Consider the following 25,758-nt stretch of genomic DNA (forward strand, 5'->3'; position numbering starts at 1 on the left):
AAAGACTGAAAATGAACAAAATATCATTGATTTCTGGGCCAATGAAGTGGTCATGCAAGTGCCACAAGAACAGGACAACAGAAGGGATAACAGAAGAAATTTTGAAACATTTCTAGAAATCTAAGTTTGATGAGATCTGGAAACCCACAGGTTCAAGAAGCTCAACAAACTCCAAGCAGAATAAACATTAAAAAAAAATCTTATCAAGATACATCATGATCAAATTGCTGCAAACCAGTGCTAATGAGAACAATTTTAAAGCAGCCCCCCCCCCCCCCCGCAACAAAGAGCATATTTGTTTAGAGGAACAAAGATAAAACAGACATCTCATCAGAAAGCATGTGAGGCAGAAGATAATAAAGCAGCTTCTTTAAAGTAGTGAAAAGAAAAAGAAGAAGAAGATAAAGAAAACCCTGGTATCTTAAATCCAGTAAAAATATGAAGAGAGCCAAAAATGGTAAGAATAAAGGGAAATATTAAAAAAGTTAAAATTTTATCATTTTAGAAAATAATTAAATGTTCAAAACAAAAAAAGCAACATAATACGGCATTTGTAGTAATGTGTAATTAATATTTATATGTAGATGTATATTTTCATATATAAACATATGACATTTATTATATATTATTAAAATGCATGATGACAACAGCACAAAGCACAGGAGTAAATAAATAATGCAATAAAATGAAGCCTTTGAAACTTCTATAAAAAATACCGTGTGCTGGGGGAATAAAACATGATGCACCTCTACAGAAAGGGTAATGGACATATGTACCGATAGGTGGTGGTTCTCAAACAGGATGAGAACATCTGGCAACATCTGGAGACATTTCAAGTTGCCACAACTAGGGATGGGATTGCTACCAGCATCTGGCAGGGAGAGGCCAGGGGTGCTGCTAACCACCATACAGTCCCCAGGATGGCCCCCATGACAAAGAATCATCTGGTTCCAGGGGTCACCAGTGCTACTGTAGAGAAACCCTGAGACAGATGCAGACCTGCCAATTGCAGAGATGCTTCCAGAACACATATCACTCCAGGGGAGGAACGCAAGTGTGAGTGCCAGGACTGCCTGTAGAAAGTGGAGGCTGGGAGGGCCACCTTCTCCAGGGGTGACGGGGCACAAGTGGAAGAGACACGCAGAGCCACCAGACCTGCCACCTCCAGTGCCTGGCACCCGACACATTTCTAAAGGCTCTCAGAAAGGCCTGGCCTGACTCCAAACCCCACAGGGCAGTGTCCAGGGGCTCAGCCTCCTGCAGCCTCCCCACCTTCCCTCTCCAGAAACCTGTGAGTGCCCCTTTCTCACCAGGCACTTCAGCAAACTGTTTCAGTGCCTCCTGGATGGCCTCCTTGGTGACTGATCTTCCACAGCTCAGAAAGGACTTTTGGCATGAGAGAAACAAGTGTGTTGCGAGTGGGGGGTGGGGGACAGGAAGTAACTGGAAATGACTGACTAGGAAACCATGGAATGTTTACTGCAATGGTTATAATCAAAGATTTCTCTGCCCCTTGAAGTTTAGAGAGCCATCTCATTCACGTTGGCATTTTATCCTGTAAAGTAGGTTGGGCAGTTATCACCCCCAATGAGAAAACAGAAGGTTAAATAATAAATAAATGACTTTTCCAAGGCCTCACTTCTACGTGTTTGGAGCCCATGCTCTCGGATGCCTAGTCTGCCTATAGAGGTACACACAGTCCTCTTCGTGGGGACTCCTGTTAGGTTCGGGATGGGGCAGGAAGAGGTGGGAGGCCCTCAGAACGATGGTTCTAAACTCCCAGCCCTGGGGGCTCCAGGACTGTCCTTCTCTAGTATTATCTTTGGTTGAAGAGAGTTGCCTTGTCCGGAGTTAAGCTCCCTCCCCACAGGGCAGCACACATTTAGTAATAGGTTAATGTCAGGGGACAGAGGTCCAGCCTCTTTGCCACAACTGGACATCTCTGGAGGGCCACCCAGCTCTAGGGTTTTCTCTAGGGTTGGCTGAGGCCTTTGCTGTAACAGCACCACCTCTGCTTAGTTCAGCTCCCTTCATCCCCTGACGGGTGTGGAGTCCCACAGCACCCCTGAAATCCCCCTCTATGTGCACATGTGTGCATGGTCTCACACACACACACACACACACACACACACACACACACACACGCAACTGAGTCGGGGAAGCAAGAATGGTACAGAATGTAGGCAGTTTTTTTCCATCTCCTCTACACCTTCGCTGACCTTTGCCCTTACCTGTTATTCTCTTCTGGACAGCCAGGAGCCCAGGGTCATCCCAGAGCCTGGACTTTCCACACATTCTTCATATCATCTTGCGCCCAGAGAAGTGGGTAAAGGAGATTTCTGAGGGGATGTGCATGTAGATTTAGAGGCTCCTACTAAATCATGACATAAGTAGTCACCCATTATAGCTCCTATAGGATCAGCTCTGACTTTAGCCTGTGACCCCACCACGCTGGGCCTTGGTGGAATGCTCTAGAGATTTGATTGGTGGTCCCAAATCCAACCATGTGAGTGAGAACAACCAACCCCATTCCCTTGAAAGACACGACCATCATCTCCGGAAATTCTAAAAATGTTACAGAAGTGTACATACAAGCCCAAGTCTCTTGGAACAACACTGAGGCTGAGGTCTAATTGAAATGAAAGTCTCAGAGCTGGCATGCAAAATGGGCTGTGGGACCACAGGAAGAGTGTGTGTGTCCAGTGATGCTCTCTTTAGGATTTCCAGAGTCCACCGTATGTGGCAAGCAGACACAATTTGCAGAAAATAGCCCCCACTGAGAGTCCAGGGTCCCACGGATGGCACACCTGTTATGCCCCAAACAGAACATAGATAAAGGCATCATGATGCTAAGGCCCATGTGATACATCAAAATGAAAATGTTGTACAAATTAATTTATTTTACCCATTATCTATAAACTGAATGAATCTTCGGGAGTAAGGTTTCTTTTGTGTTACATAAAGCTCTCTTCTGAGACTTATGTGGTGGGGGAGGGATGGGGACCACAGGGAGGGTGTGACCACAGAGATTTGTGGGATATTAACAGAAACAGTGCACCTCTCCCCCTACCCCTGTTTTTACCAGGCTCTCTGGCCCAAGAGCCCATTAATAGCACTTTCACATCCTGGTGTGAATGTGTAGATTTATTAACAAGCCATAAATTGTTCCTGTCTCCTTGTCTAGGCTGATGGAAACAGAAACCCAAGTTCCAGGGGTGCCTGGTGGTGCAGTCAGTTAAGCATCTGACTCTTGATCTCGGCTCAGGTCATGATCTCGGGGTTTGTGAGTTTGAGCCCTGCGTTGGGCTCTGCGCTGACAGCATGGAGCCTGCTTGGGATTCTCTCTCCCCTTCTCTCTTCCCCTCCTCCACTTGTGCTTTCTCTCTCTCTCTCAAAATAAACACATAAACTAAAAATAAAAAAGGAGAAACTCAAGTCCCATATAAGATATCTCTGTGTGTACATGTGCTAGTGGGCATGTGCATGTGGCTACTTCTCTACTAATTAAATGGAGTATCTGTTCTTCTCAGGAATATATAAAATTCAATTCCATTTTCGTGAAATGGTTTGAAAGCTGTCAGAGCATCTTTTATCTCTTCTTATTTAGATCTTCCCCTGTCCCTCACCTCCTTTTCAACTTCAGCAAGATATGATCAGTGGTTCAAGGAAACATCAGGGGCCATATTTGGGACAGGGAAAGAAAGGCAGGATTTGAATGCCTACTGCCATCCTAGGTGCTCTGGCTATGCCCTGGCATCTGTTCCAAGGCCTCCTAGTCCAGGGCGAAGCAACAGGAATCCTGCTGGAGGCAGGGAGCTGGCAAGAGGCGGGTTTGCTCACAGGCCTCTCAGGATACATTTCCCTTCTGTGATTATCTTAGAGCCATGAAGGTTGCCTGTTCTACTCTGATTTCTTTAAACAATTCCACACTTTCAAGTTTCTAAAAACTCAAATTTATGATTGTTTCAAGCCACAGAATCCCCTAATGGGATAGCCCTAGAGAGATTTTCTAAAGAGCATTCTCTATGAAGAGCAGGAATTCATAGATTACTGGCAAGGAGACAATGACAAGTGAGCAAAGTCATGATAAGACTATGAAGTTTGTAGTAAAAGAATGTAGAGAAGAGCATGCTGTGTAACTTCAATTATATAAGGTTTAAGAAAGTTAAAACTAGTCTATGGGGACAGAAATAAGAACAGTGGTTTCTGGGGAGCCTGGGTGGCTCAGTCAGTTGAGTGTCCGACTCTTGATTTCAGCTCAGGTCATGATCCCAGAGTCCTGGGATCGAACTCTGTGTCAGGCTCCGAGCTGAGCACAGAGTCTGCTTGGGATTCTCAATCTCTCTCTCTCTCTCTCTCAAAGTAAACAGTGTCTGCCAATGTGGGAATTGGTGATGACCAGAAGTAGGTGCTAAGAACGTTATAGGGTCAAGGAAATGTTCTAAATCTTTCTTTTTTATTATTTTTTTTGACGTTTATTTATTTTTGAAGGAGAGAAAGACAGAGCATGAGTGGGGGAGGAGCAGAGAGAGAGGGAGACACAGAATTCAAGGAGGCTCCAGGCTCTGAGCTGTCAGCCCAGAGCCTCGAACCAGGAGATCATGATCTGAACCAAACTTGGACGCTCAACCGAGTCACCCAGGCGCCCCAAATGTTCTACATCTTAATAGAGTATTGGCCGCTTGGTCTATACGTTTACTAAAACTCACCAAACAATAAACAAAAAGATAATGAAATTTGTGAGGACTGAGTGTACATCCACTGAATGCACATGCAGGGAAATACATATAAACACACACATATTAAATACATATCACTCATGTTAGGAGGATGTACGTTCACAAACACAGAGCTGCTGCAGAGGCAGGAGAGCACAGCACATGAGCAACATGGGCTGTGAAGTCTCAAGCTTTGCATGCATGAACCCCACTCCCGTGTGACCTTGGGTAAGTCATGTAACTTCGTCACTCACCCCCCTCTCTTCCTCTAGGAAACACAGAGCACAGTTTGATGTGCAAGGGAGTGGTACACTGCAGTACAGTGGGAAGGACTTGAGGAGGGGGTCATGGTGTCCTGGTGGATGCGTAGCGGTCTCTCCCAGTTCTGCAAGTCTATCTCACAGCTCGGCTGAATGGAGTGTGTGGAAGAAGATTCAAATTTGAAATTCCTTAAGCCAAGCAACTTTGCATGGTTACGTTTTACAAGTTTATAAACTCTACTGTTGCCTCTTCAATAGATTGTTGTGGGGTTTTTAAAATGTTTTTTAGTGTTTATTTATTTTTGAGAGAGAAAGAGAGGGAGCATGTGTGTGCATGTGCATGCGAGCAGGGGAGGGGAAGATAGAGAAGGAGAGAGAGAGAATCCCGAGCAGGCTTCATGCTGCCAGTACAGAACCTGATGCAGGGCTTGAACTCGAGAACCATGAGATCATGGCCTGAGCCAAAGTCGGACACTTAACCAACGGAGCCACCCAGGTGCCCCCAATAGATTGGTAAAGTAGTTAATCTATATAAATACTTGGAACTATGGAAATGTAAACTGATACCATTTTTATAATACGCTATTTTAACCGCCAGCCTTTGTGATATTTTACCTCTTGTCCAGCAAAGGGCAGGTTTTACATCCACTGCTAACTACCACGAAAAGAGACCTAGAGGTTTCCTAGATGTTACAAATTTTGTATTTCTTCCCCAACATGCTGATATCGGAGTGTGTCAAAAAGGATCATCAGAATGTGAGTCCCGAAAGTCGTCTGGCAGAAGATGGCTTAGCAAGGGCTCATGGGAGCCCTTGGACTGACGCCTGACTCAGCTGCGGCATTATCTAAGCGGAAGGGAGGGAGGGCTTGATTGACAGCCAAGTGCCAGGCTACCTGGAAGTCACAGGCTCTCCATGACTTGGCACAAAGAACCTCAGCTAATAGTAATAATGGTAACGACAATGGTAGTTGACATTATCATGTGCTTGCCATGTGCCAGATGCCATTCTAAGGGCTTTATACTACAAGGCAGGTGTTAATATCACCACCTCCATTTTATAGGTGGAGAAACTCAGGCAATCAATGGAAGTAATATCCCTAAGATCACACAGCCAGCAAATGAGAAAGCAGAGATTTGAATCTACACAGAGCCTTCTTCACAAGGAAGTGATTTGAAACTAAAAAAGTAAATACAAAACATGTTCTTATGTTTTCAGAACGTTCAAGCACAAGTTAAAGGATTCGTGCTGGGTTTTATTCTATTACCTTGATGACTCAAGTTGTTTTATGGACTATTTTTTTACCCCCTACAAGTATTTTAAATTAATTTTCTGGTTATTTCAAAGCAACAATAATTAGAAAAGGCAGAGTATTACACGTTAAGAGACCCACGTTCTAGTCTCAGCTTTGCCATAAACTTACTGTGTGACTTTGGTCGAGGCCTCAGTTTCCCCTATTTCTGAGAGGGTTCCTTTCTTTAACTAAAAGAGTTCACCGCGCATAAAGTGTCATCTCTGAACTAAAGAGACACTGCCTGTCCGGAGCAGATGGCTGGGGCAGGTTGCCAGGGGCCAGTTGCCCTGTCCTGGCTGTGACGGCTGCGTGCAATGCTCCTCCCTCTGCATTTTGGCTGTGCACCAGCCTAAGATGTCAGAGAGACATGCTTGAGTTGGCCAGCACCCAGTGTGATATTTAGAAAGAAGAAAATAAAACCAGAAGGATGATCAAATTCTCTGAAGTAATATTAAACGAAAGCATGCCACCCTCCTTCCAATTTCCTCTGAAAGCACTTCTCGTGTTTGCAAAGAGAATGACAAGACGGATGTATCAGCCCGTCATACTTCCCAATGTGATGTGTGGGCTGGTGGTTCCTCACAACCCCCCACCCCCCCAGTTTAGAGGAACCACTTGGGTTCCTCTGTTGTTTTAAGGTCTTCAACAACAGGAGCAAACGGTAGAAGGTTTTCATTCGTCATACACATGCAGTGACCCTACTATTTAGGGAAAATAAGGTATGAATATTTCCAAAATTGCTATTTTTAGGATGTGTAATCACTTTTGTCTTGCCAGCCTACCAGGCAAATCCGTGGAGGCCATAAAAAGGTTAATAAACAATTTTGTGACTTTCCACGCCCGTGTGGTTTGTTCCCTTGAATGACGTATTCGTTTGCATATTCAAGACTACTCATTAAGGGCCTAGAAGCTTAAAAAGACAAATTCCCAACCTCTGTTATAAGATTTGAAAGACGTTTTAAGAGGCCTGAGAACTTCTGCAATTCCCTTTTTTAAATATCCAAGAATTAGTCACCTTAGTAACAACTGAGTTGTACATTAAATGCTAACTACGTATTAAATAGAGTTGAAAACTGGCTTGTTAGTTGTTCCTCTAAGAATGTCAACTCCCACCTTCATCTGTCTCCTCCCCCTTTGCAATGCAACTGTGCCTTCAAATGGCATTCTTTAAAAGGCACTTTACGGCTTTGGAGGAATAAGCTGATTTCACAGCCAGTTTTGCCACCGCTATGGAAAACAGAGTGTGCATGCAAGCCAGCTGAAGTCATAAGAACTTCAGGGATTAGGGCTGCGGGGGCCTCCACTACTGCTGTCAAAACGCAATTGGAAACAGCTTTTCCAAAGTACAGCATGAGAAATCGGGAATTCCTGTCCACGGCTCCCCAACGCACTGGGTTTTTAATCAGGCCTGGTACAACACATTAGAGGTCAGAAATATGAAAAATTATGCTGAAACCAAACAAGAGTGCCTTCTGGTCTCCAAGTTTTGTTCTGCTTGGATCCCTTCCAGGCCTGTAATTATTGTCACTCACCAGCCATTAAGGGAACCGTTTCTGCCTAGGGACCGGCGCTCCAGGAAGGCTTGATTCAGTGGTGGGACAGGCTCAGTTCAGTGGCCTGCCTTCCCTCCAGCCCCTGGATGTGCAAATTGTCTAAATACTCAACTTCTTAACCTTATCTCAGTCCCTTTAACTTTATCAGTCGCTCAGAGGTAAAATAACTTTTGCAGAGGTCAGGAGAAAACTATTTAGAATATTAATAAACTAGAATCTTTGGATGAAAGTTGTTTGTTTGTTTGTTTGTTTGTTTGTTTGTTTTGTCCTGGGCATTCCTACTTAAGGGAAAGAGTCCACTCTCAAGAAAACAAGTTCAAGTCAGTAATTTATTTAAACAAACAAACACTACTTTCAGAATCTGGTTTGAGATTAATCCAGATGCAATTTCCTATACCTCTGTCTAGATCTAGAAGCTAAGAGATGGTAGAAAACCCAGAGGTCGATTATCGCAATGTCCATTTCATTTGTCAACTCTTCAATAATCTTTGAGGCACATTTACTAAAATAGGAAAACAAATGAATTGAACGGTTGATCAAAATGTGAGCTTATCAGATAAATTGACAGGATACCAGTTACATTATAAGCCACTCCCTCTGATGATACAGTGTCATACTACACATGAATGGTGACACCAAAAATGGGCCCACTGTACTTCCACCTGGAAAGATCCTTAATTAAAACTCCCTTAAAAGTATGATTTCCAGGGGCACTTGGGTGGCTGAATCTTAAGTGTCTGACTCTTGATTTTGGTTCAGGTCATGATCTCACGGTTTGTGAGATCAAGCCCCACATCTGGCTCTGCATAGACAGAACAGAGCCTGCTTGAGATTTTCTCTCTGCCCCTCTCCTGCTCTCTCTCCCTCAAAATAAATAAATAAATAAACATTTTTTTTTAAAAAGCATGATTTCCAGACAAAGAAGGAACTATGATTTTATTTTATTTATTCTTTTACTTGCCTTAAAGGCTCAAGTCAAATTCTGTCTATTTGATAAAACTTTCCCTGGTTCCCCCCCTGGAGTCAACTAGTTTCTGTCTTCCACAATATATGTGGTCACTAGTAGGTAAATATTCCCCCCACCCCGGATGCTGGGTTGTTTCCCCAAAGGCAGTAATCATATCTTACTCATTTTTGAAGCCTTCCCCACCCCTGTTCTAGGATTAAATCCCATAACTGAATTCAAAACAAACAAACAAAAACTTCTATTGTCTAAAATGTATTATTAATTTGTTATTACTTAGAGAAGAAGCTGTTTTCAGAGAAAAAGCATAGCCAAATGAGAGACAATATTTCAGATGTAGGAGAAAGCTCAGAGGGAGAGCATTATGTGCAAATTGAGTGTTCAGTGAAGGTAACCATAAGGCTCTGAAATACTACTCAACTTTCACAATAAAGCTTACCCCAAACCAGACCAAATTTAGACTTATTAGGACATTCTTTAAAGTGCAACAACCAAGGGGCACTTGGGTGGCTCAGTTGGTTGAGGGTTTGACTCTTGATTTCTGCTCGGGTCATAGTCCCAATGCCGTGGGATTGAGCCCCGTATCGGGCTCTGCACTGAGTGTGGAGCCTGCTTGGGATTCTTTCTCCCTCTCTCTCCCTCTGCCCCTCTCCCCTGTTCATGCTTGTGCTCTCTCAAATAAATAAAAATAAAAATAAATTAAGAAGCAGCAATCAATATTTGGATAAAAGTTTTATAAAAATTACTTGTCTTCTAATAAAAGCAATTTTTTAAAAGCACCTTAGAGACCTACTTAATGGAAAAGATAGTTACCTTTTAGATACATTTTAATCAATAATGATCAAATCAAGAAAATATAAAGAATTCTGGTTAACTATTAATTAACTAGAAAGTTCCACCACCTGGGCCTCACCTTCAATCTAGCAATGAAATCCACTCGTTAAGAACAGTAAGACTCAGACAGCCCTTACCTTCATGAATATACATCTTTTGAGCATCTTCAGGATGAAGTAACACCAGTAGAGGTGAAGGGCTTGCAGGACCATGAGCTGGAGGTTGAGGAAGATGTATGAAAAGAAAGGCTCAAGGTAGTGCAGAGGAAGGATCAACGTGCAATATAAAATCCTAAAAAAAAAAACAAACAGAGAAGAGTATTTCATTAAAAAGCACTTGTGAATTTTCAGTGAGAAAACAAATACTTTTTCTCCCAAGGCATACAACATTTAATTCATTTCTAACCACCTCCAGGAAATCCTCAAGGGAAAACAGTATACTAACATTACCTTTTATATCACTGGCGAGCCACACACACAAAAATACAGTCTGCCTCTTGGGAGAAAAGTTAAAGCAAATGGAATTTTTACTGTCACACTGCCTCCACTCCAAAGTTTCTGTACCTGGGTTTCCTCTTTGCAAACAGAAGAGCATACAGAACCTACTAGGCTTCCCGGGATTTGTAGAACAAATAGGATAATGCATGTTGGCTCAGCCAGTTAGGTATGCAACTCCTGATTTCGGCTCAGGTCATGAACTTGCAGTTCATGAGTTCAAGACCCAGGTCAGGCTCTGGACTGACAGCTCAGAGCCTGGAGCCTGCTTCGGATTCTGTGTCTCCCTCTCTCTCTGTTCCTCCTCCTGATTTTCCTCTGTCTCTCTCAAGAACAAACAAACAAACAAAAAAACAAATAAAAAAAGTAATTAAATGAACTCTAAACTCTGTATAACAAAGATAATAGCCATTTATCCATTTATATATGCCAATCATTTTTAGACACTTAGGAATTATAGAAAAATATAAAGAGGTTAAGTAAAAGTCACCTAAAATCTCACAACTCACAGGTAACCCAGTACATTTTGGTAAACGTAACTGAAGTCATTGCTCCTAAAAATACATTCTTTAAGTCTTTAAGTCTTTTTTCCCCTTCCTCATCATCACATAATTTTATATAACAGAAACACACTTTGCATGTGATTTTTAAAATTTTTTTTAATGTTTATTTATTTTTGAGACAGAGACAAAGCATGAACGGGGGAGGGTCAGAGAGAGAGGGAGACACAGAATCAGAAGCAGGCTCCAGGCTCTGAGCTGTCAGCACAGAGCCCGATGCAGGGCTCAAACCCACAAACCGCGAGATCATGACCTGAGCCAAAGTAGGACCCGTAACCGACTGAGTCACCCAGGCGCCCCTGCATGTGATTTTGTATCCTGCTTTTATGACTAAATAATATGATACAGGGAGATTTCCGTGTCAATGACTCTATCTTTATATCAGGGATCAGCAAACATTTTTGTAAAAGGACGGATAATAAATAATTTAGGCCTCTGGGCCATTTGGTTACAGTTACAACTACTCAACTCTGCCACTGTAGTGTGAAAGCAGCCGCAGAGATACATCAACTAGTGGGTGTGGCTGTGGGCCAATAAAACTTTATTAACAAAAATAGTCAGTGGACTGGATTTGGCCTGTGAGCCAGAGTTTGCCAACCCCTATTATATGCCATCCTCTAAACAGCTGCACAGAAATCTATTTACAGATATCATAATTTATCTAGTCCCTTATTGATAGCTATTTGTTTCCAAAGTTTCATTACATTATAGAGAATACTGTAAGAATTACTTGTAAAGATATTTTGATAGAACCGTTTGATTATTAGAATGGCTAAAATCCTTAATCAGAAAGTATACTCATTTTACATTTTAGAATATGTTACAGGACTGCTTTCAGCAAGACCATACCAGTTTATAGTCTTGCATTCAATGTATGAGGGCACCTGCTTCCTTAGATCTTGAGCAACATTGTACTCTGTCAGCCTCTACCTAAAAGAACATCACATTGTTTATAGTTACATTTGTATTTCTTGTGAAATGAATATACGTGTGTATATATATTTATATTTTATTTGGTTACTTTGATTTATACATTGGTGAACTGCTTCTTCATGGTATCTGTCCATTTTTCTATTGGGGTGTTTACTTTTTCTGTTGACTCATAAATGTTCTTTACATATCAAGCACAACATTATTTTTAAAATCATATTAGATATCATCACATAGTCTCATTCTTTCAACCTTGTTTATTTTTTTGGGGGGCGGGGGGGCAAATCAGCTTCTAAAATATTTTTGTAACCAAATTTATCAATTTTTGCCTTTATAGGTAGCCTCCATGTTATACTTTAAAAGGCCTTTCTCACCTCCATCATTATAAACTATATTTTCCTGTATGTTCTTTTTTTTTTTTTTTAATGTTTATTTTTGAGACAGAGACAGAGCATGAGTGGGGGAGGGACAGAGAGAGAGGGAGACACAGAATCCGAAGCAGGCTCCAGGCTCTAAGCTGTTAGCACAGAGCCCAACGTGGGGCTTGAACTCACAGTCTGGGAGCTCATGACCTGAGCTGAAGTTGGACACTTAACTGACTGAGCCACCCAGGCACCCCTCCTATATGTTCTTAACATAACCAGCTCTACCACTTAAAATCCTGGTTCTATGTAACCTTGATCCACTTCTCTGTGCATTTTCTCAATTGTAAAATGGAAGCAATGATTATCTACTTTATTCATTCAATAAATATTTATTGAGCACCTACCAAAGTGCTACTTGGCACTTCATAGGAGCCAGGAATGTAGCAATGAATAAAACAGACCCAAATCCCTGAAGTGCTAAGGCTCACATTCTGGGGCCTGCATTCACAGGGATTTCAGGAAAGAATGTACAGAAAGCCTCTTTGTCATTCTGATTTGCTGGATCTTTGGGGAATTGTGTGCCTTTTTCTGTACTCTCTCAGCCTAGAATGTCCTCACCTGTTCCCTTTTATTTTTTTAATTTTTTAAAAATGTTTTATTTATTTTTGAGACAGACAGAGAGAGAGAGAGAGAGAGAGAGAGAGAGAGAGAGAGAGAAAGCAGGGGAGGAGAAGAGAGAGAGGGAGACACAGAATCTGAAACAGGCTCCAGGCTCCAAGCTGTCAGCACAGAGCTTGACGTGGGGTTCGAATGGCGACCTGAGCCGAATCATGACCTGAGCCGAAGTCAGATTCTTAACTGACTGAACCACCCAGGCACTCCGCCCTTCCCATCTTCAGTTAAAACTCTTTTCACCCATCAAAGCAAGCACGGGCGCCTCTGTAACAAGTCTCAGTGCTGTTCGGATCACCTCTGAATGTATAGTACTTCTCTAGGCTCCCCCACTACCTCCTCCTTTAGAGCGTTTGGCCTGATTCATTCAACCTGCCTTGTACTAATAGATGCTTGTACGTCTTCATCTCTGTGCCCTCCCTTCACCTGTTCCAGGGGCTTGCTCCTTACTAGGTCCCCGATAGGGATTTGTCAGTATCAAAAACAGTAAAGGAAACTACTCAAAAGCACCCACTTTACAGATTCTACCAGGGAATGTGAATAATGCAGTTACTCATTGTGATCCATGCAAAGGAAAGAAAAAGGGTTCTGACTCACCTGCGATTTCCCTATTTCTCTATTCTTAAAGGGAAGACACAGAAAAGAGGGTCCTGGTTGGAAGGAACCACATGTACAGGGCCCTCGGGTGGGAGGCATCATGGAAAAGTCAAGGGCTAAAACAAGACCGGTGCAACTTAAGGGAGAGGACCGATAGAGGGGGGTGGTGTGAGATGCCAATGGAGAGGTGAATGGAGCCATCTCATGTTGGCCTTGCATGTCATGGCATCAGGAAGCTTTGCTGGATGTAGAAAGGGGAGTGATACGCTAGGACTAAACTCAGCAGAGCAGGATTCCTGGGCTGAGGCCATTCCGGGGCTGTTTTCTCGCCTCATAACCTGAGCACATGTCACTAAGCTTCCTGGTCCTGGGACAGGGTGGAAGTCACCCCCTACCCCTGTGACAGGGAGGCTCCAGGGGGACACACGGCCAGCTTTGCAAACTGTGGAGTCCTAGAAATGGAGGAGACCACCATTAAAATGCAAATGCCTTCTGAGAGAGCTGCAGAGAGGAGAGAGACAAGGCGTGGGCTCTGGAGCCTGGTAGATTAGGATCATGTCTCTCCTGCTGTCTTCAGCGAGTTACAGCACTGCTCTGGGCATGGTTTCTTCTGTCAGATCAAAACAACACCACTCCCCTCGTCAGACTGTCAGACTGTCGTGAGGGTTAGAGGAGTTGACAAATGGGAAGAGCCTAGCATACAGGAAGCACTCGAAAAATGGTAGCTGGGACTATTACTGTCCCTACTGTTGTGAGGATGACGGCTTTTCCACCCACCCGTTCCCACTACAGGTGGCTTATGGGGTGGGAGGGGAGTGCAGCTCCCTGGGCTGGAGTTTCTGCTTAGGGAGAGGAGGGGGGAGCCACTCAGGAGAGGGAGAGGAGCTCCAGAGGAGTGGGGACCCTGTGCTGCCAGAACATTCTCTGCGGGAGGACAGAGGGGACAGAAGTGGAGAGGAGCTCCAAAGGGGGTGGCCACTGTGGCCCCAGGGACAGCAGGTTTGGGGGCTGTGGTTACATTTTCAGGACCTCCTTCTGTTGGTCTCAGTGTGCTCACTAAGGATGGTCCAGTCTCTCAATCCCAATTTCTTCTCCTCCTTTGCTAAAAGAAGAATGGGAGGAAGGGAAAAATAAACACTTTGTCCTCCTCAGTTTTGTCCCAAACGCATGTATGTCATGTGTGCTGGCACATGAATGAGCACGCCAACACCTGTTTCCCTTCCGGGCTACACGGGATTTCTCACTTCACAGGGGATGCCCCGAGATGGCTGCGCTCCTGGATTCCTGGAGCCACTTTGTTCCGTCCACCGCCTTTAATCTGTCCAAACGGTGGCAGGAGTACCACGCCCCGGGATTGCGAACCTTGGCTTTTCCCCGCTTTGGTTCTGTTTCCCATCTCCACTCTACGGCAATCAGTGCAGCTTTGGTGGCTTGCAAAGATCACATTGCTGGCATAAATAGTAGCTGGCTTTGCTGGGCTAGATAAGGCAGCCACCACAAGTTGTATTTTCCTAATGCACAGAAAGGTCTTCTGCTAATCACGGGGGTGAGCCCTAAGCCTTTTCAGGATAACAAATACTGGTTCTAATGGTGAGTAATTGCCTACCTTATATTTCAGGGATGTCTTGTATTTCAAAGTGACTGTGCAGTTGAAGAAAACTTAATAAATACTTAGGGAAGGCAAATTATGCCTGCTTTTAGCTGTCCAGTTTAGTCATTTAATTTGAAACATATCTGTTCTCAGTTTCAACTGTCCTGTTTCTTGTCTTGGTTCTTTCATAACTAGCTGTGTGAGCCCAGAAATATCTTAACCCCTCACCTGGAAAATAAATCGGGGGTCTAAATGCCTCAATGATGTTGATGACACGAGGCACGGGAAGGGTGAGGAACTGTCCCCGGGGGAATGACAACTGAAGGCAAAATGTGATCCTGGGCCAGATCCAGGAGGAGGGAACAAAGCAATAAAGGCATTATTGGATCAATGGACAAAACTGAAACACCGATGGTAGATTGCTACATTTCCTGAAATCGACAACTATTCCTGTGATTCTGTAAAAGGATCTCCCTGTTCTTAGGAAATCCGCACTGAAGAACGAAAGAATAAAGGGACATGATGCTTGCAACTTTCAAATGATTTAGAAAAAATATATATGTACACACGTGCTTGTGTGTGTGCGTGTGCGTGTGTGTGTGTGCGCACGCTGAGAGTGATGGGGCAGTGGGGAGAGAGAAGGGAGGAGAAAGCAAACAGGACACTATACTAACTAGTAAATCTGGGCGAATACAGTGAAGCTCTTTGTAACATACTTGAAATTATCCTGTAAGCCTGGAATTATTTCCAAATATATAAGTGACCAAATTCTGTAAAAGGTCCCTTTTCTAAAATACCATGATTTGAAGGGTGAGTGTTGTAGTTGTCCTTTATGAACTTATGAACAGCAGAAGTGCCAAGCATGTGGGGTGCAAAGGAAGGAGCTCCAGTGAGGGCACCCTGTCGAATGAGACACTGAACAAACACAGGCGGTGAAATTCACGGTCTCCCTCATAAAGTATGTAACTGGAAAGTCTAGTTCCGAGATACTCATCTGCAGCGGAGGCTCAAGGGAGTGGCCCCAGCTTCAGCAGAGCCACTCTTGCGTTGCACACGTCCCTCCTTTCCTCTGGTGGCTATGCGAAGGGCACTGTACCATCCCATGAGGGCATGGCGCCATGGCACAATTGGACCCATGCTCTGCCCTTATCATTCAGAACAGAGGCTCCAGAGGTACCCAGGGGCACATGGGTAGCTTAAATGGTTAAGTGCCAGACTTGGGCTCACGTCATGATCTCACAGTCAGTGAGTTCGAGCCCCGCGTGGGGCTCTGTGCTGACAGCTCAGAGCCTGGAGCCTGCTTGGGATTCTGTGCCTCCCTCTCTCTCTGCCCCTCTCCTGCTGGTGCTCTGTCTCTCTCTCTCAAAAATAAATTAACATTCCAAAAAAAAAAAGAACAGAGGCTCCAGGCCTTATGACAATGGGAAAGGTCCACTGTGTCCTTCTTCTTGTTTCCCTCCGATGAGTGTCTGCTAAATGCACTGCTCTATGCTTTCAGCTTTGTCTTGTCTTTTTTAAAACTGTCCTCTTTCTGATAGCCATTCCGAGTATTTATATCGTCACATCATTCACAGACTTCCCTTTCACATGAGGCTTCCCAGAGTACCATTTTTCTATGCCAGTGAGAGCCAGATCACCAAAAGCTGCAGGCTGAAGCCCAGTGAGCCAGTGATGGGGAATATAAAGTTACCACAGCATGTGGACCCTTGGAGGTCAGGAAGTTACTTATTTGAATATTACTCACTGTTGGAAATTTTTTTTTTTGAATATCCAGTAGACAGATCACATAATATAATGGTCTTCACATATATAGATGAGGTAGTTGATACAAAGATCTCTCCTACCACCGTCGTGACCTCCTGCACAGTAGGAACTGTGTCTTGTTCGTCCACGTATTCCTCACAACATCTAGCTGTGATGAGTTCCAGAAATGGAGAAGTGCAGTGAGCCAGCACCACCACCTGTAAACTTCAGCTGAGACAGAGAGCTCCTTTCCTTCAGCTGGAACAGCCTGGACTAAATTGTTATCTGTTCTTGTTGTTTATGGAGGAAATTTTCGAGAGTCAGGGGAGTTGTTTACCTGAACTTAGGAAGGGCTTTCTAGCCTAATGATTCCCTGGAAGTGTTCGGATACTGTTCCAATACATAGGTACATCCAATAATTCAACAGTTTAGAAGTCATTATTTTAAAACAACAGTTGGTAATAAAGTGTAAAAAACATAAGCCTGAGATTTAAATGGCTTTGAATAAAAATGCAAACAAATGAGGTAAGTAGGCAGTTAGATTAAAGTAATTTGACCAAGGCCAGTTGGAATTCCTGCCTAATGTTGAAAGGAACCGTATTTTAAAAAAGAATGTAATTACTTCTTGCTGACACTGATTGAGTGAGAACTGGCTAAGTAAGATTCCGGAAAAAAGGAGGAGAGAAGAGAAGGCACAGTTGTACTAATACAAAGAGAAAGCGATCAGACAACAGCAAATATGCTTGAGGCTGGGGAAAATGTAGGGAAAGTGAAAGAAAGGGAAAGACATGTGTAATGGACAAGCTCTAGTTCTTTCTCTCAAAGTTTCTGGATACATTTCAGAGGGGTCAGCTTTCTCCCCACTCAGCCCTTCATCTTACCACAAAAGGTACAACAAAAACAGTTGGGAGGAACAGAGCAACTGATGGCCAGCTGCCTCCCACGGCACCTCAAAAATGTCTGAATCTGGAAATAGGTCGATCATCTGCACATTGTTTGGTCCGTAGTAAATTCCACCCCCCCAAAAAACTGAACTAATAAAATATCCTTGAAAAATGAATCTACAGTTACACATTTTAGACAGATGCTTGGAGTCAGGCTAACAACAAGGAACTGACTTTTCCTCTTTGGCACCGCAAGATGATTGTGTAACACGTTCAAGCTGATGGGAACACTATTTAAGCTAGAGTAACACACTGCAACTGATTCTTTCAAAAACCATCAAGAACCAATCACCCAAACTTCCAATAGCTTGGTGAAGTTTTCCTCAACCTTCCAATAAGGACCAGTCAACGTCAGCGCAGAAAAATTTTTACCAGCAAAACGATTTTTACAGTCAAGTCTGTTAATACTGGTTTATTTGCAATCCAACTCCCTGAAGACAGCAAACTGTGGTATTGGCTGCCCTCTGCAGTGGGCTGGTGAAGTCAGCGAAGTATCAAGATCAAGAAAATGCCAAATACATGCAACTAATTCTCCTTGAAATGCAGAAATGCTGGCAAGGGAATGACTTAAATCTAGGATTTTTAAAGACGAGGGTATGTGGGAAAGTTAACACACCACCTCCACAATCCCTCAACCCCAGCATGATGTTTGGTTGTTTTCTGGGCAAGAGTAAGCTTGCTTGTTGATTTAAGACATCATGGGAATGTCTGAGGTTAATGTCCTTCATTGCTAAATCAAAAGCCAACCACAGCAGCAACACTTAGAAGCTTCTCAGAGAGTTCCCTGCACTGAGAACTTCCACGGTGTATGCTTTTTAAAATATGCCCGCAAATTCTTTGAAACTACTCCTGTGGATAAATGGAGTCTAATTTTCCTTCCCTCAAATATGAGTTGGGCTTAGTCACCTGGATCCAATGAAGAACAAGAGGTTGGACGTGGCATGATGGTACTTCTGCAGGTGGGTTATAAAAGGAGACACAGCATCTGCCTAGCTCTCTTATGAGCTGCTCACCATTGAAATCCGGCTGCCATGCTATGGGGAGGTCAGGCCAATGGAGGGTACGCCAGCTGACAGGCCTACCCGAGGTCCCAACTAGCCATCAGTATCAACCAATTGATCCTATGCGTGTTATCTCAACCATGTGGAGTGTGGAAGTCTTTAAGAAGAGTCCAATTCTGGCCACATCTGACTGTAATCACATGAAGAGACTAAATGAAAACCACCTAGCTGAGGTTGGTCAACTCCCAAACCCGTAAGTCATAACAATAATAATCAATAAGTGTTGTTTTTTTAAAAGAGAGGTCTACAAACTGAGGCCTGGTGGTAAAATCTGGCCTGCAACCTGTTTTTCTACAGCCTGTGAGATCATCTGGGTTTGGTACATTTTTAAAGGGGTGTAAAAGAAACAAAACAAAGCAAAGAATAATATGTGACAGAGACCATATGTAGCCCTTAAATCCTAAAATAGTTATTCTACGGCCCTTTACCAAAAAAGCTCCTTAAACACTGTCTTAAGCCACTAAGTGTACAGATGGTTTATTATGTAGCAACAGATAACTGGAACGCATGGTGTCTTTGGAACATAATAAGAGGAATCGATGGACAAATGCTGGATTTATAGTATCATAAAATTCACACTGAAAAGCCGTAAGTCAACAGTTACCTGAAAGTCAATACTTATCCTATCAATAATTGCTATCATACAATATTATAATTTCATAAACACACTTGCTCAACCAAAGCAAAAGTGAGGATAATGTGATTCTTCAACCAAGGAGAGTATTTCAAAGATGGATCTCACATTTGATTCTAGGTGAAACTTCTAGACGAATCATCTAGATGATTCTAGATGAAACTTCAAATTCTTGGAGAATTATTAATAACTTCAGCAAACATAGCTGGCATTTGCTGAGTCCTTACTATGTTTCAGATGTCATCCTGAACTATTTTATATGTATTATTTTATTTAAGCCATGTGACAACACTTAAATTTTACATATGAGAAAACTGAGGCACAAGGAAATATCTAATATGTCCAAGATTACACAGGTAGTAAGTGTGGGGCCAGAATTTGAATCCACGCCCAGCTTGCATCCATGAACTTAACTACCACACTCTGCTGCTCCTCTCCAGAAAATGTCTAAGTGAGATATTGGTCTATGTTTAAAGCTGTAGCTGGCTTCCATAGGGAGGGCAGCATCCCTTGACCTCTCTGACCAGACTTCCCTGGGGTCTAGTCAAGGATGCTGTCCACCCACTAGGAACCAGGCCTGGAAGTGGGTCTCCATCCCCTTCCCCTGCAACCCAGGATCTTCAATGACACTAACTTTTCTGCTGAGAGGATCTGAAACTCCTAGTCCAGCCCAAACTATGGCTGGTTATAAGTTCTTTCTTCCAAACCATCAAAGACTTCCTCACATTTGTCCTCTGGTTCCTGTCAATCAACACGTGGAAAATTATGCTTGTCAAAGGAATGACTGTCAGGGGAGACACTATATAAGTTCTTCAATCCTTGCCCTTGACTAAATAAAATCAACAGACTGATCGAGAGCTGATCAATATTGAAAAGATATCCAGAACTTTGTTAGGGCCAGTGATCATGGAGAATGAAATCAGTATCACTTTCTTCATCTGTGAAGTAGGACTGGTAATACCTATCTTTATGATTTGTTGTATAGACTAGAGCCAAATTATACAAAGGGCCTAATCCAGTGTCTGGCATTCAATTAATGGTGACCACAATTACTGTTATTTTTAACATAGAACATGCCTCTCTTTCAAAGAGCTGCTGATTGGCCAATGATATTTCAGTGAATAACTGGAAAAGCTGTTAATCACAAAGATCCATATTCACAAAACAAGACATAGAGTCAGAGCTGCTGCTTACCCATTGGGTTACACATTTCCCACCTCCCTTTGTAATAAGCCTTTTCCACGCTGGAAGGTGTTGTTTTAATTATTTATAAAAATGGCCCCCTCACATTAGTGTTTCCAACTGAACTTGGCACAAACAACTGGACATCAGTGTAAGGAGGAGAGGGCAACACTCTGACTTCGACAACATGCCAAGGCCACCTCAGCACAGTGACCAAAGTCATGGTACAGCAACCTTGTCTACTCACCAGAAGGGAAAGACAACGAGGCGGCTGATGAAAAATATGGCGGAGAAGATGAAAAACAGCGCGTTACAAGTTTGCTTCCACCCAGCATAAGAAAACATCTTCGCAGACTGAAAACAAAAGAAAGCAATTGCGTTCAGATAAAGTGATTTCGTATAAAATTCTTCAATTAAATATTCATAAACGAAATGATACGATGATACCATTAAAGGGTTGGGTCCTGGATCCAAACTTGAACATGTGGAAAACTAGAGGGTCAGGAAGATGCTTGAAGAAGGCAAAGGCACCTTCTGAGTAAGAGTGATCATAGATACTGGGGCTATTTTTCCTTGCAAAGAAAGAGCTAAGAAAATGACCTACCAGCTCTCTTGAGGAATCTGAAAGATCAATAGGCACCATCTTTAGGAGGGTCTAAACAGGGGCAAGAGTTGTACCACGTCTGGGTTCAGATAGAACTTGCCCAAGAAGACAAACACTAAAACCAACTACTCAAGGAAGCTGTGGACTAGGCACCCTCTGGAAAATATAAAAAATGAGCCCCATTCCACTACTTCATGCTGCCTCTTCCCAGCTGGTGGAAGGTACTGGCCTTGCTCGTTGAACCTCAAGTTAGATCATGGCTTGTGAATCAGAAATGATTCATGATCACTAACAACATGAAGCTGTTCTCATAGTTTATTCACGAAGGGACCTCTGAGTCTGACATTTCATTTTTCTTCTGTTCTTTTTTTTTTTTCACCTAAGAACCCCAGAACATTTTCAAACAGTAATGAGCTAAATTTCACAATATACCCTAAGGGGTAGATATGACTTCTCATATTACAGCTGAGGACAGAAAACAAAGCATTAAGTGATTTGCCCAAATCACCCAGGGAGTTCTGTCATGTCAGTGATAAGGTGGGGGAGGGTGGACAGGGACAGCCCAGTGCTTATTCCCAGTCCCAACAGCTAACTCCCTTTTAACAACACAGTGAAGCTGTTTTACAGTGGACGTACACCAAAGGCTAGAGGGCTTAGAAGCAACAGAGTAGCATAAAATTCTTAAGTCATGGCCAATATGGTTTTAATTTACAGGCAGGGTTACCGAGATATGATCAGAGAAGGAGGTAATTATAACAGAGATGGCTACATTCAGACAGCGACACATGGGAAAACTGGCATAATCCTTCTTTTGCTAAGCCATTTGCTGCCTTGAATAATCTAGACCTTTAGAATGGGATTTACATGTCTAACTGCAATTGCATAGAAGAAACAAAATTCTGTGCACATCTGATATTTTAACGGTAGCCAGTTGCTTCAAAATAGCTTCAAATGACTTCTGGTTACATCTAGAAAAGGGTTTAGCAAACTACAGTCCAACCTATGGGCTAAAGCTTGTCACTCCTTAAGGATAGGTTTCACTTTTTAAAGGGGTATGAGAAAATAAAAAACAAAAAGAATATATGGCAAGAGATCCTATGTTGCCCACAAAGCGAGATTTACTATCTGGCTCTTCACCAAAAAGTTTGGTGAACGCTGCTCTAGAAAAACAAGATCCTATCAAATTTAATTTCTTCCATACCAACCTATATTCAGGCGATCCTGAACATGAAACGGGTTGGCATCATTTTCCTCAGCTGTATTATAAGCGAAGGTATTTAAAGGACACAGTAAGTGGCTCTGGGAAATGTGACCCTAAGTACAGCAGGAGAGCTGGCCGGGAAGAGGACCCTCGGATCACTGCCTCAGGGCAAACGGGAACCAATACAGAACAGAAACATGTAGAGAAAACAATCCTAATTTTGTTTTGTTTCTCATATTTTGTGTTGTTTGGGATTAAGAAGACTCTTGCTTTAATGTCCCCTGCTCCAAAACATTCCTTCCTTAGAAAAGAAATGTCATTTAAATAAACATCAGCTCTCATTCCTTAAAGCTGGAGGACCATCCGTGTGGGGGAGTGCAAGCATCCAATGGGTGTTCAGCTTTGGCTTAAGGAAATATATGGTATCATCCAATATTAAGAATCCATAATGCCACAAATCCAAGGTTTCCTTTTCAAAGATTAGAGTTCATTCCTTCCTCAGGAAGACATCAGTGTACTTTCTGAGCTAGTATCTGCGTGCGACTTTCGCAAGTGGGATTCCATGAGTTAACCTCTCTCAAGTACCCTGGAGAAGGATGGAAACTAAAAACTAAAAGATTTCCTTTCTTTAAGCCCGGAGACATCCTCAGACTTCGGGCGTTTTCACGACAGAGAGCCCTGCTAAATCACTCACAGACAATTCTTCCTGGGACGAGACACAAAAACCCGGGACGTGGTATTGTTATTACTTTTTTTAATGGCAAAAGTTTACCTCCAGCCAAATGTCAGCCACGTCATGCACGATCATCACGAGGGTCCCGCTGCGGATATAATTAGCACACCAAGAGAAGCTCATCAAACTAATAGCAGCCAGGTGGTGGATGACATGAGCTAGAAAATCCTATATAATGAGAGGAAAATAGCGGCTATTAAGCAAATGCAGTTATTTCCTAATCACTGGAAGAGCTAACAACAACAACAACAACAACAACAACAACAACAATAATATTAAAAAAAAAAAACAACCCAGTAACTTACATCTGAATGTTTGAAATTTGTAAAATGCTTTCAATTTAATTCTTAAACACAATCCTTGCAAGGGAACTAGCACATATTATCTGCATCACTGAAGTCACTGAACTCTGAGACAGCATTGAATAGTTGTCATCTAAATCCTAAACATCTCCTAACATCTTTCCACTGCCTCACACTGGATATACATACACATCCCATCCCATATACATACACACATGAGTATATTCCTGTGTATATTTACATCTATCACTTATTCCCTGTCCAATTCCAACAAGGGAAAAAGACAGATGCACAATATAGTGAAACTGTACAACCATTAAAATAAGAGTTGCTGCATATGAAACAAGTAACAAATGAAAGTGTAACAAATATATTAGCAAATCTAGGCTAAAGAAAGCTATTACAATTGAACATAAAACCTTAAAAGGTTTTCTGCAAACAAAATATACAAATGGCCAACAAGTACACAAAAAAGACACTCAACCCATGAGCTGTCAAGAAAATGTAAATCAAAACCACTTCATCCCCACTAGGATGGCTATAATAAAAATGATGAAGAAAAATAACAAGTGTTGGCAAGGAGGTAGAAAGACTGGCATGCTTATATATTGCTGGTAGGATGTAAAATGCTACGGCTACCTTGCAGTTGCTCAAAAATATAAAATTATCATATAGCCCAGCAATTCCACTCTTAGGTATATACCCAAGAGAAATAAAAATATCTCCATGCAAAAACTGGCCTATGAATGTTCACAGCAGCATTATTTCTGGCAGCCAAAAAAAGAAAACATCCCGAATAGCCATCAAGTGATAAATAGATGAATAAAATGTAGTATAGACATACAGTGGACTATTATTTAGCAATTAAAAGGAATGAAGTATGGATACATGTTTCAACATGAATGAACCTTGAAAACATTATGTTAAGTGAAAACCAGACACAAAAAACGATTTGTTATATGATTCAATTTATACGAAATATACAGAAGAGGAAAATCCACAAAGACAGAAAGTAGATTAGTGGTTGCCTAGGGCTGAGGAAGTTAGGAGGAATGGGGAGTGACTGCAAAAAGGTACAGGATTTCTTGTTGGGGGTGACAAAAAGGTTCTAGTACTGACTATGGTGATGATTGCACAGCTCTGTGGATATATTCAAAACCACTGAACTATGTACTTTAGATGAATGGATTGTAGTATGCAGACACCTCAATAAAGATGTTTTAAAAAAACTTAAAGATTTCAGTTTCCTTGTAGCCAAAGTAAAAGAGTAAATATGATACTACTAATAACAGCCTAACTTATTGAGCACTTACTGTATACCAAGAAGTGCTTTGTATGGGTGAATCTGCTTAATTCTCATAATAACCAGAGACAGGAACTATTTTTAGCTCTATTTTATAGATGAGGAAATGAATATCAGGGCGTTTAGCCAGTTAGCTTGAGATGTTAGTGAGTGGTGAAGTCACGGATTCAAACCCAGGCGTTCCAATTCCAGAGCCTGTGTTTTACCCCCCTCCCGATAGTTGTATGTCTCGTATGTCTCTGAAGACATGTATTTACAAATATATGACATATATTTACATTTAATTTTTGAAAAGGTACCCAATGCACTTGTATGTAATAAAGAGAAACCAACTACTGAAAAATCAAAGGTGGGAGAAAGACAGGATCGTTATAGGATCAACCCACATTAGTATATTTATGAAGACCTTCTAAAAAGTGATTATTTTCAATTCTCTCCCTTGAGAAAATGGCTCAAACAATTTCATTTTGATGTATTCTTAGCCCAAACTAAAGTTAATGACAGTTAATCCACAGCTATTATTAAGTGTGTGGGAAGGAGATTGTTTCTATCAGATTTTTTCATAATATGTTCTTATACTTACATTCCAGAAGTTTTCTGTTAGATCTCCAGTTAACTGCAGTTGACTGAACCCCTTAATGTGGACAGTGGACACCATCACACCCCCAAACATCATTTATTCAAGCCAATTGGTCTTATCTCCTTAAAACTGAGTTCAACTTAACTTTATTTATCACACAAATTTTGTTACAAACTGACTTTTAAATAGAGTATACCATATGAAGTATATGCCAAGAGTATCATTTGATATGTGTTGCTAACATAGATGATGAAATCTTGTGATTGCATTGAGATTCTAATATGGTTTTCTTTACCAGCAAATGGTTCCTAAACAGTTCCTAAAACGCCTCACTTTGTTATGTGGGAGGATACAGTTAGCATGCCTGTAACTCAATTTCCCTGCATATAAAGCAAAACTAATCATGCCTGAAGCAAAGTTTCCTTGTAAAGATCTTGGATGAATTAAGGACAGCATGTTTTTAAAACCTTTTGAGTACATCAAAGAATTACATAAGGTGGGTTGTAATCAACTAAAGGATGTGGCCGCAGAATTAAAACTACTAGGACCTATAGAACATCAAATTCCCAAACCAAAAGAAAAAAACAGATCACATAACGGAGAGTTCTCTTCTCACTGAACAAAAGGCGGGGGTGGGGGT

General features: G+C 42.1%; 1 protein-coding gene across 2 annotated transcripts in view; it reads right to left on the minus strand.

Moving 5' to 3' along the window:
• CERS3 (ceramide synthase 3) overlaps positions 1 to 25,758 on the minus strand; it is a 116,752-nt gene that overhangs the window by 23,245 nt on the left and 67,749 nt on the right. For both annotated transcript variants that reach the window (XM_045058884.1, XM_003986866.6), the window contains exons 9-11: positions 22,973 to 23,101; positions 20,643 to 20,749; positions 9,760 to 9,913 (exon numbers count right to left, since the gene is read on the minus strand). In XM_045058884.1, coding sequence (XP_044914819.1) covers positions 9,760 to 9,913; positions 20,643 to 20,749; positions 22,973 to 23,101 — 390 coding nt within the window. The remainder of the gene's footprint in view (positions 1 to 9,759; positions 9,914 to 20,642; positions 20,750 to 22,972; positions 23,102 to 25,758) is intronic.

This window comes from Felis catus, chromosome B3, assembly GCF_018350175.1.
Source record: "Felis catus isolate Fca126 chromosome B3, F.catus_Fca126_mat1.0, whole genome shotgun sequence".
In the NCBI taxonomy this organism is placed as follows: Eukaryota; Metazoa; Chordata; class Mammalia; order Carnivora; family Felidae; genus Felis; species Felis catus.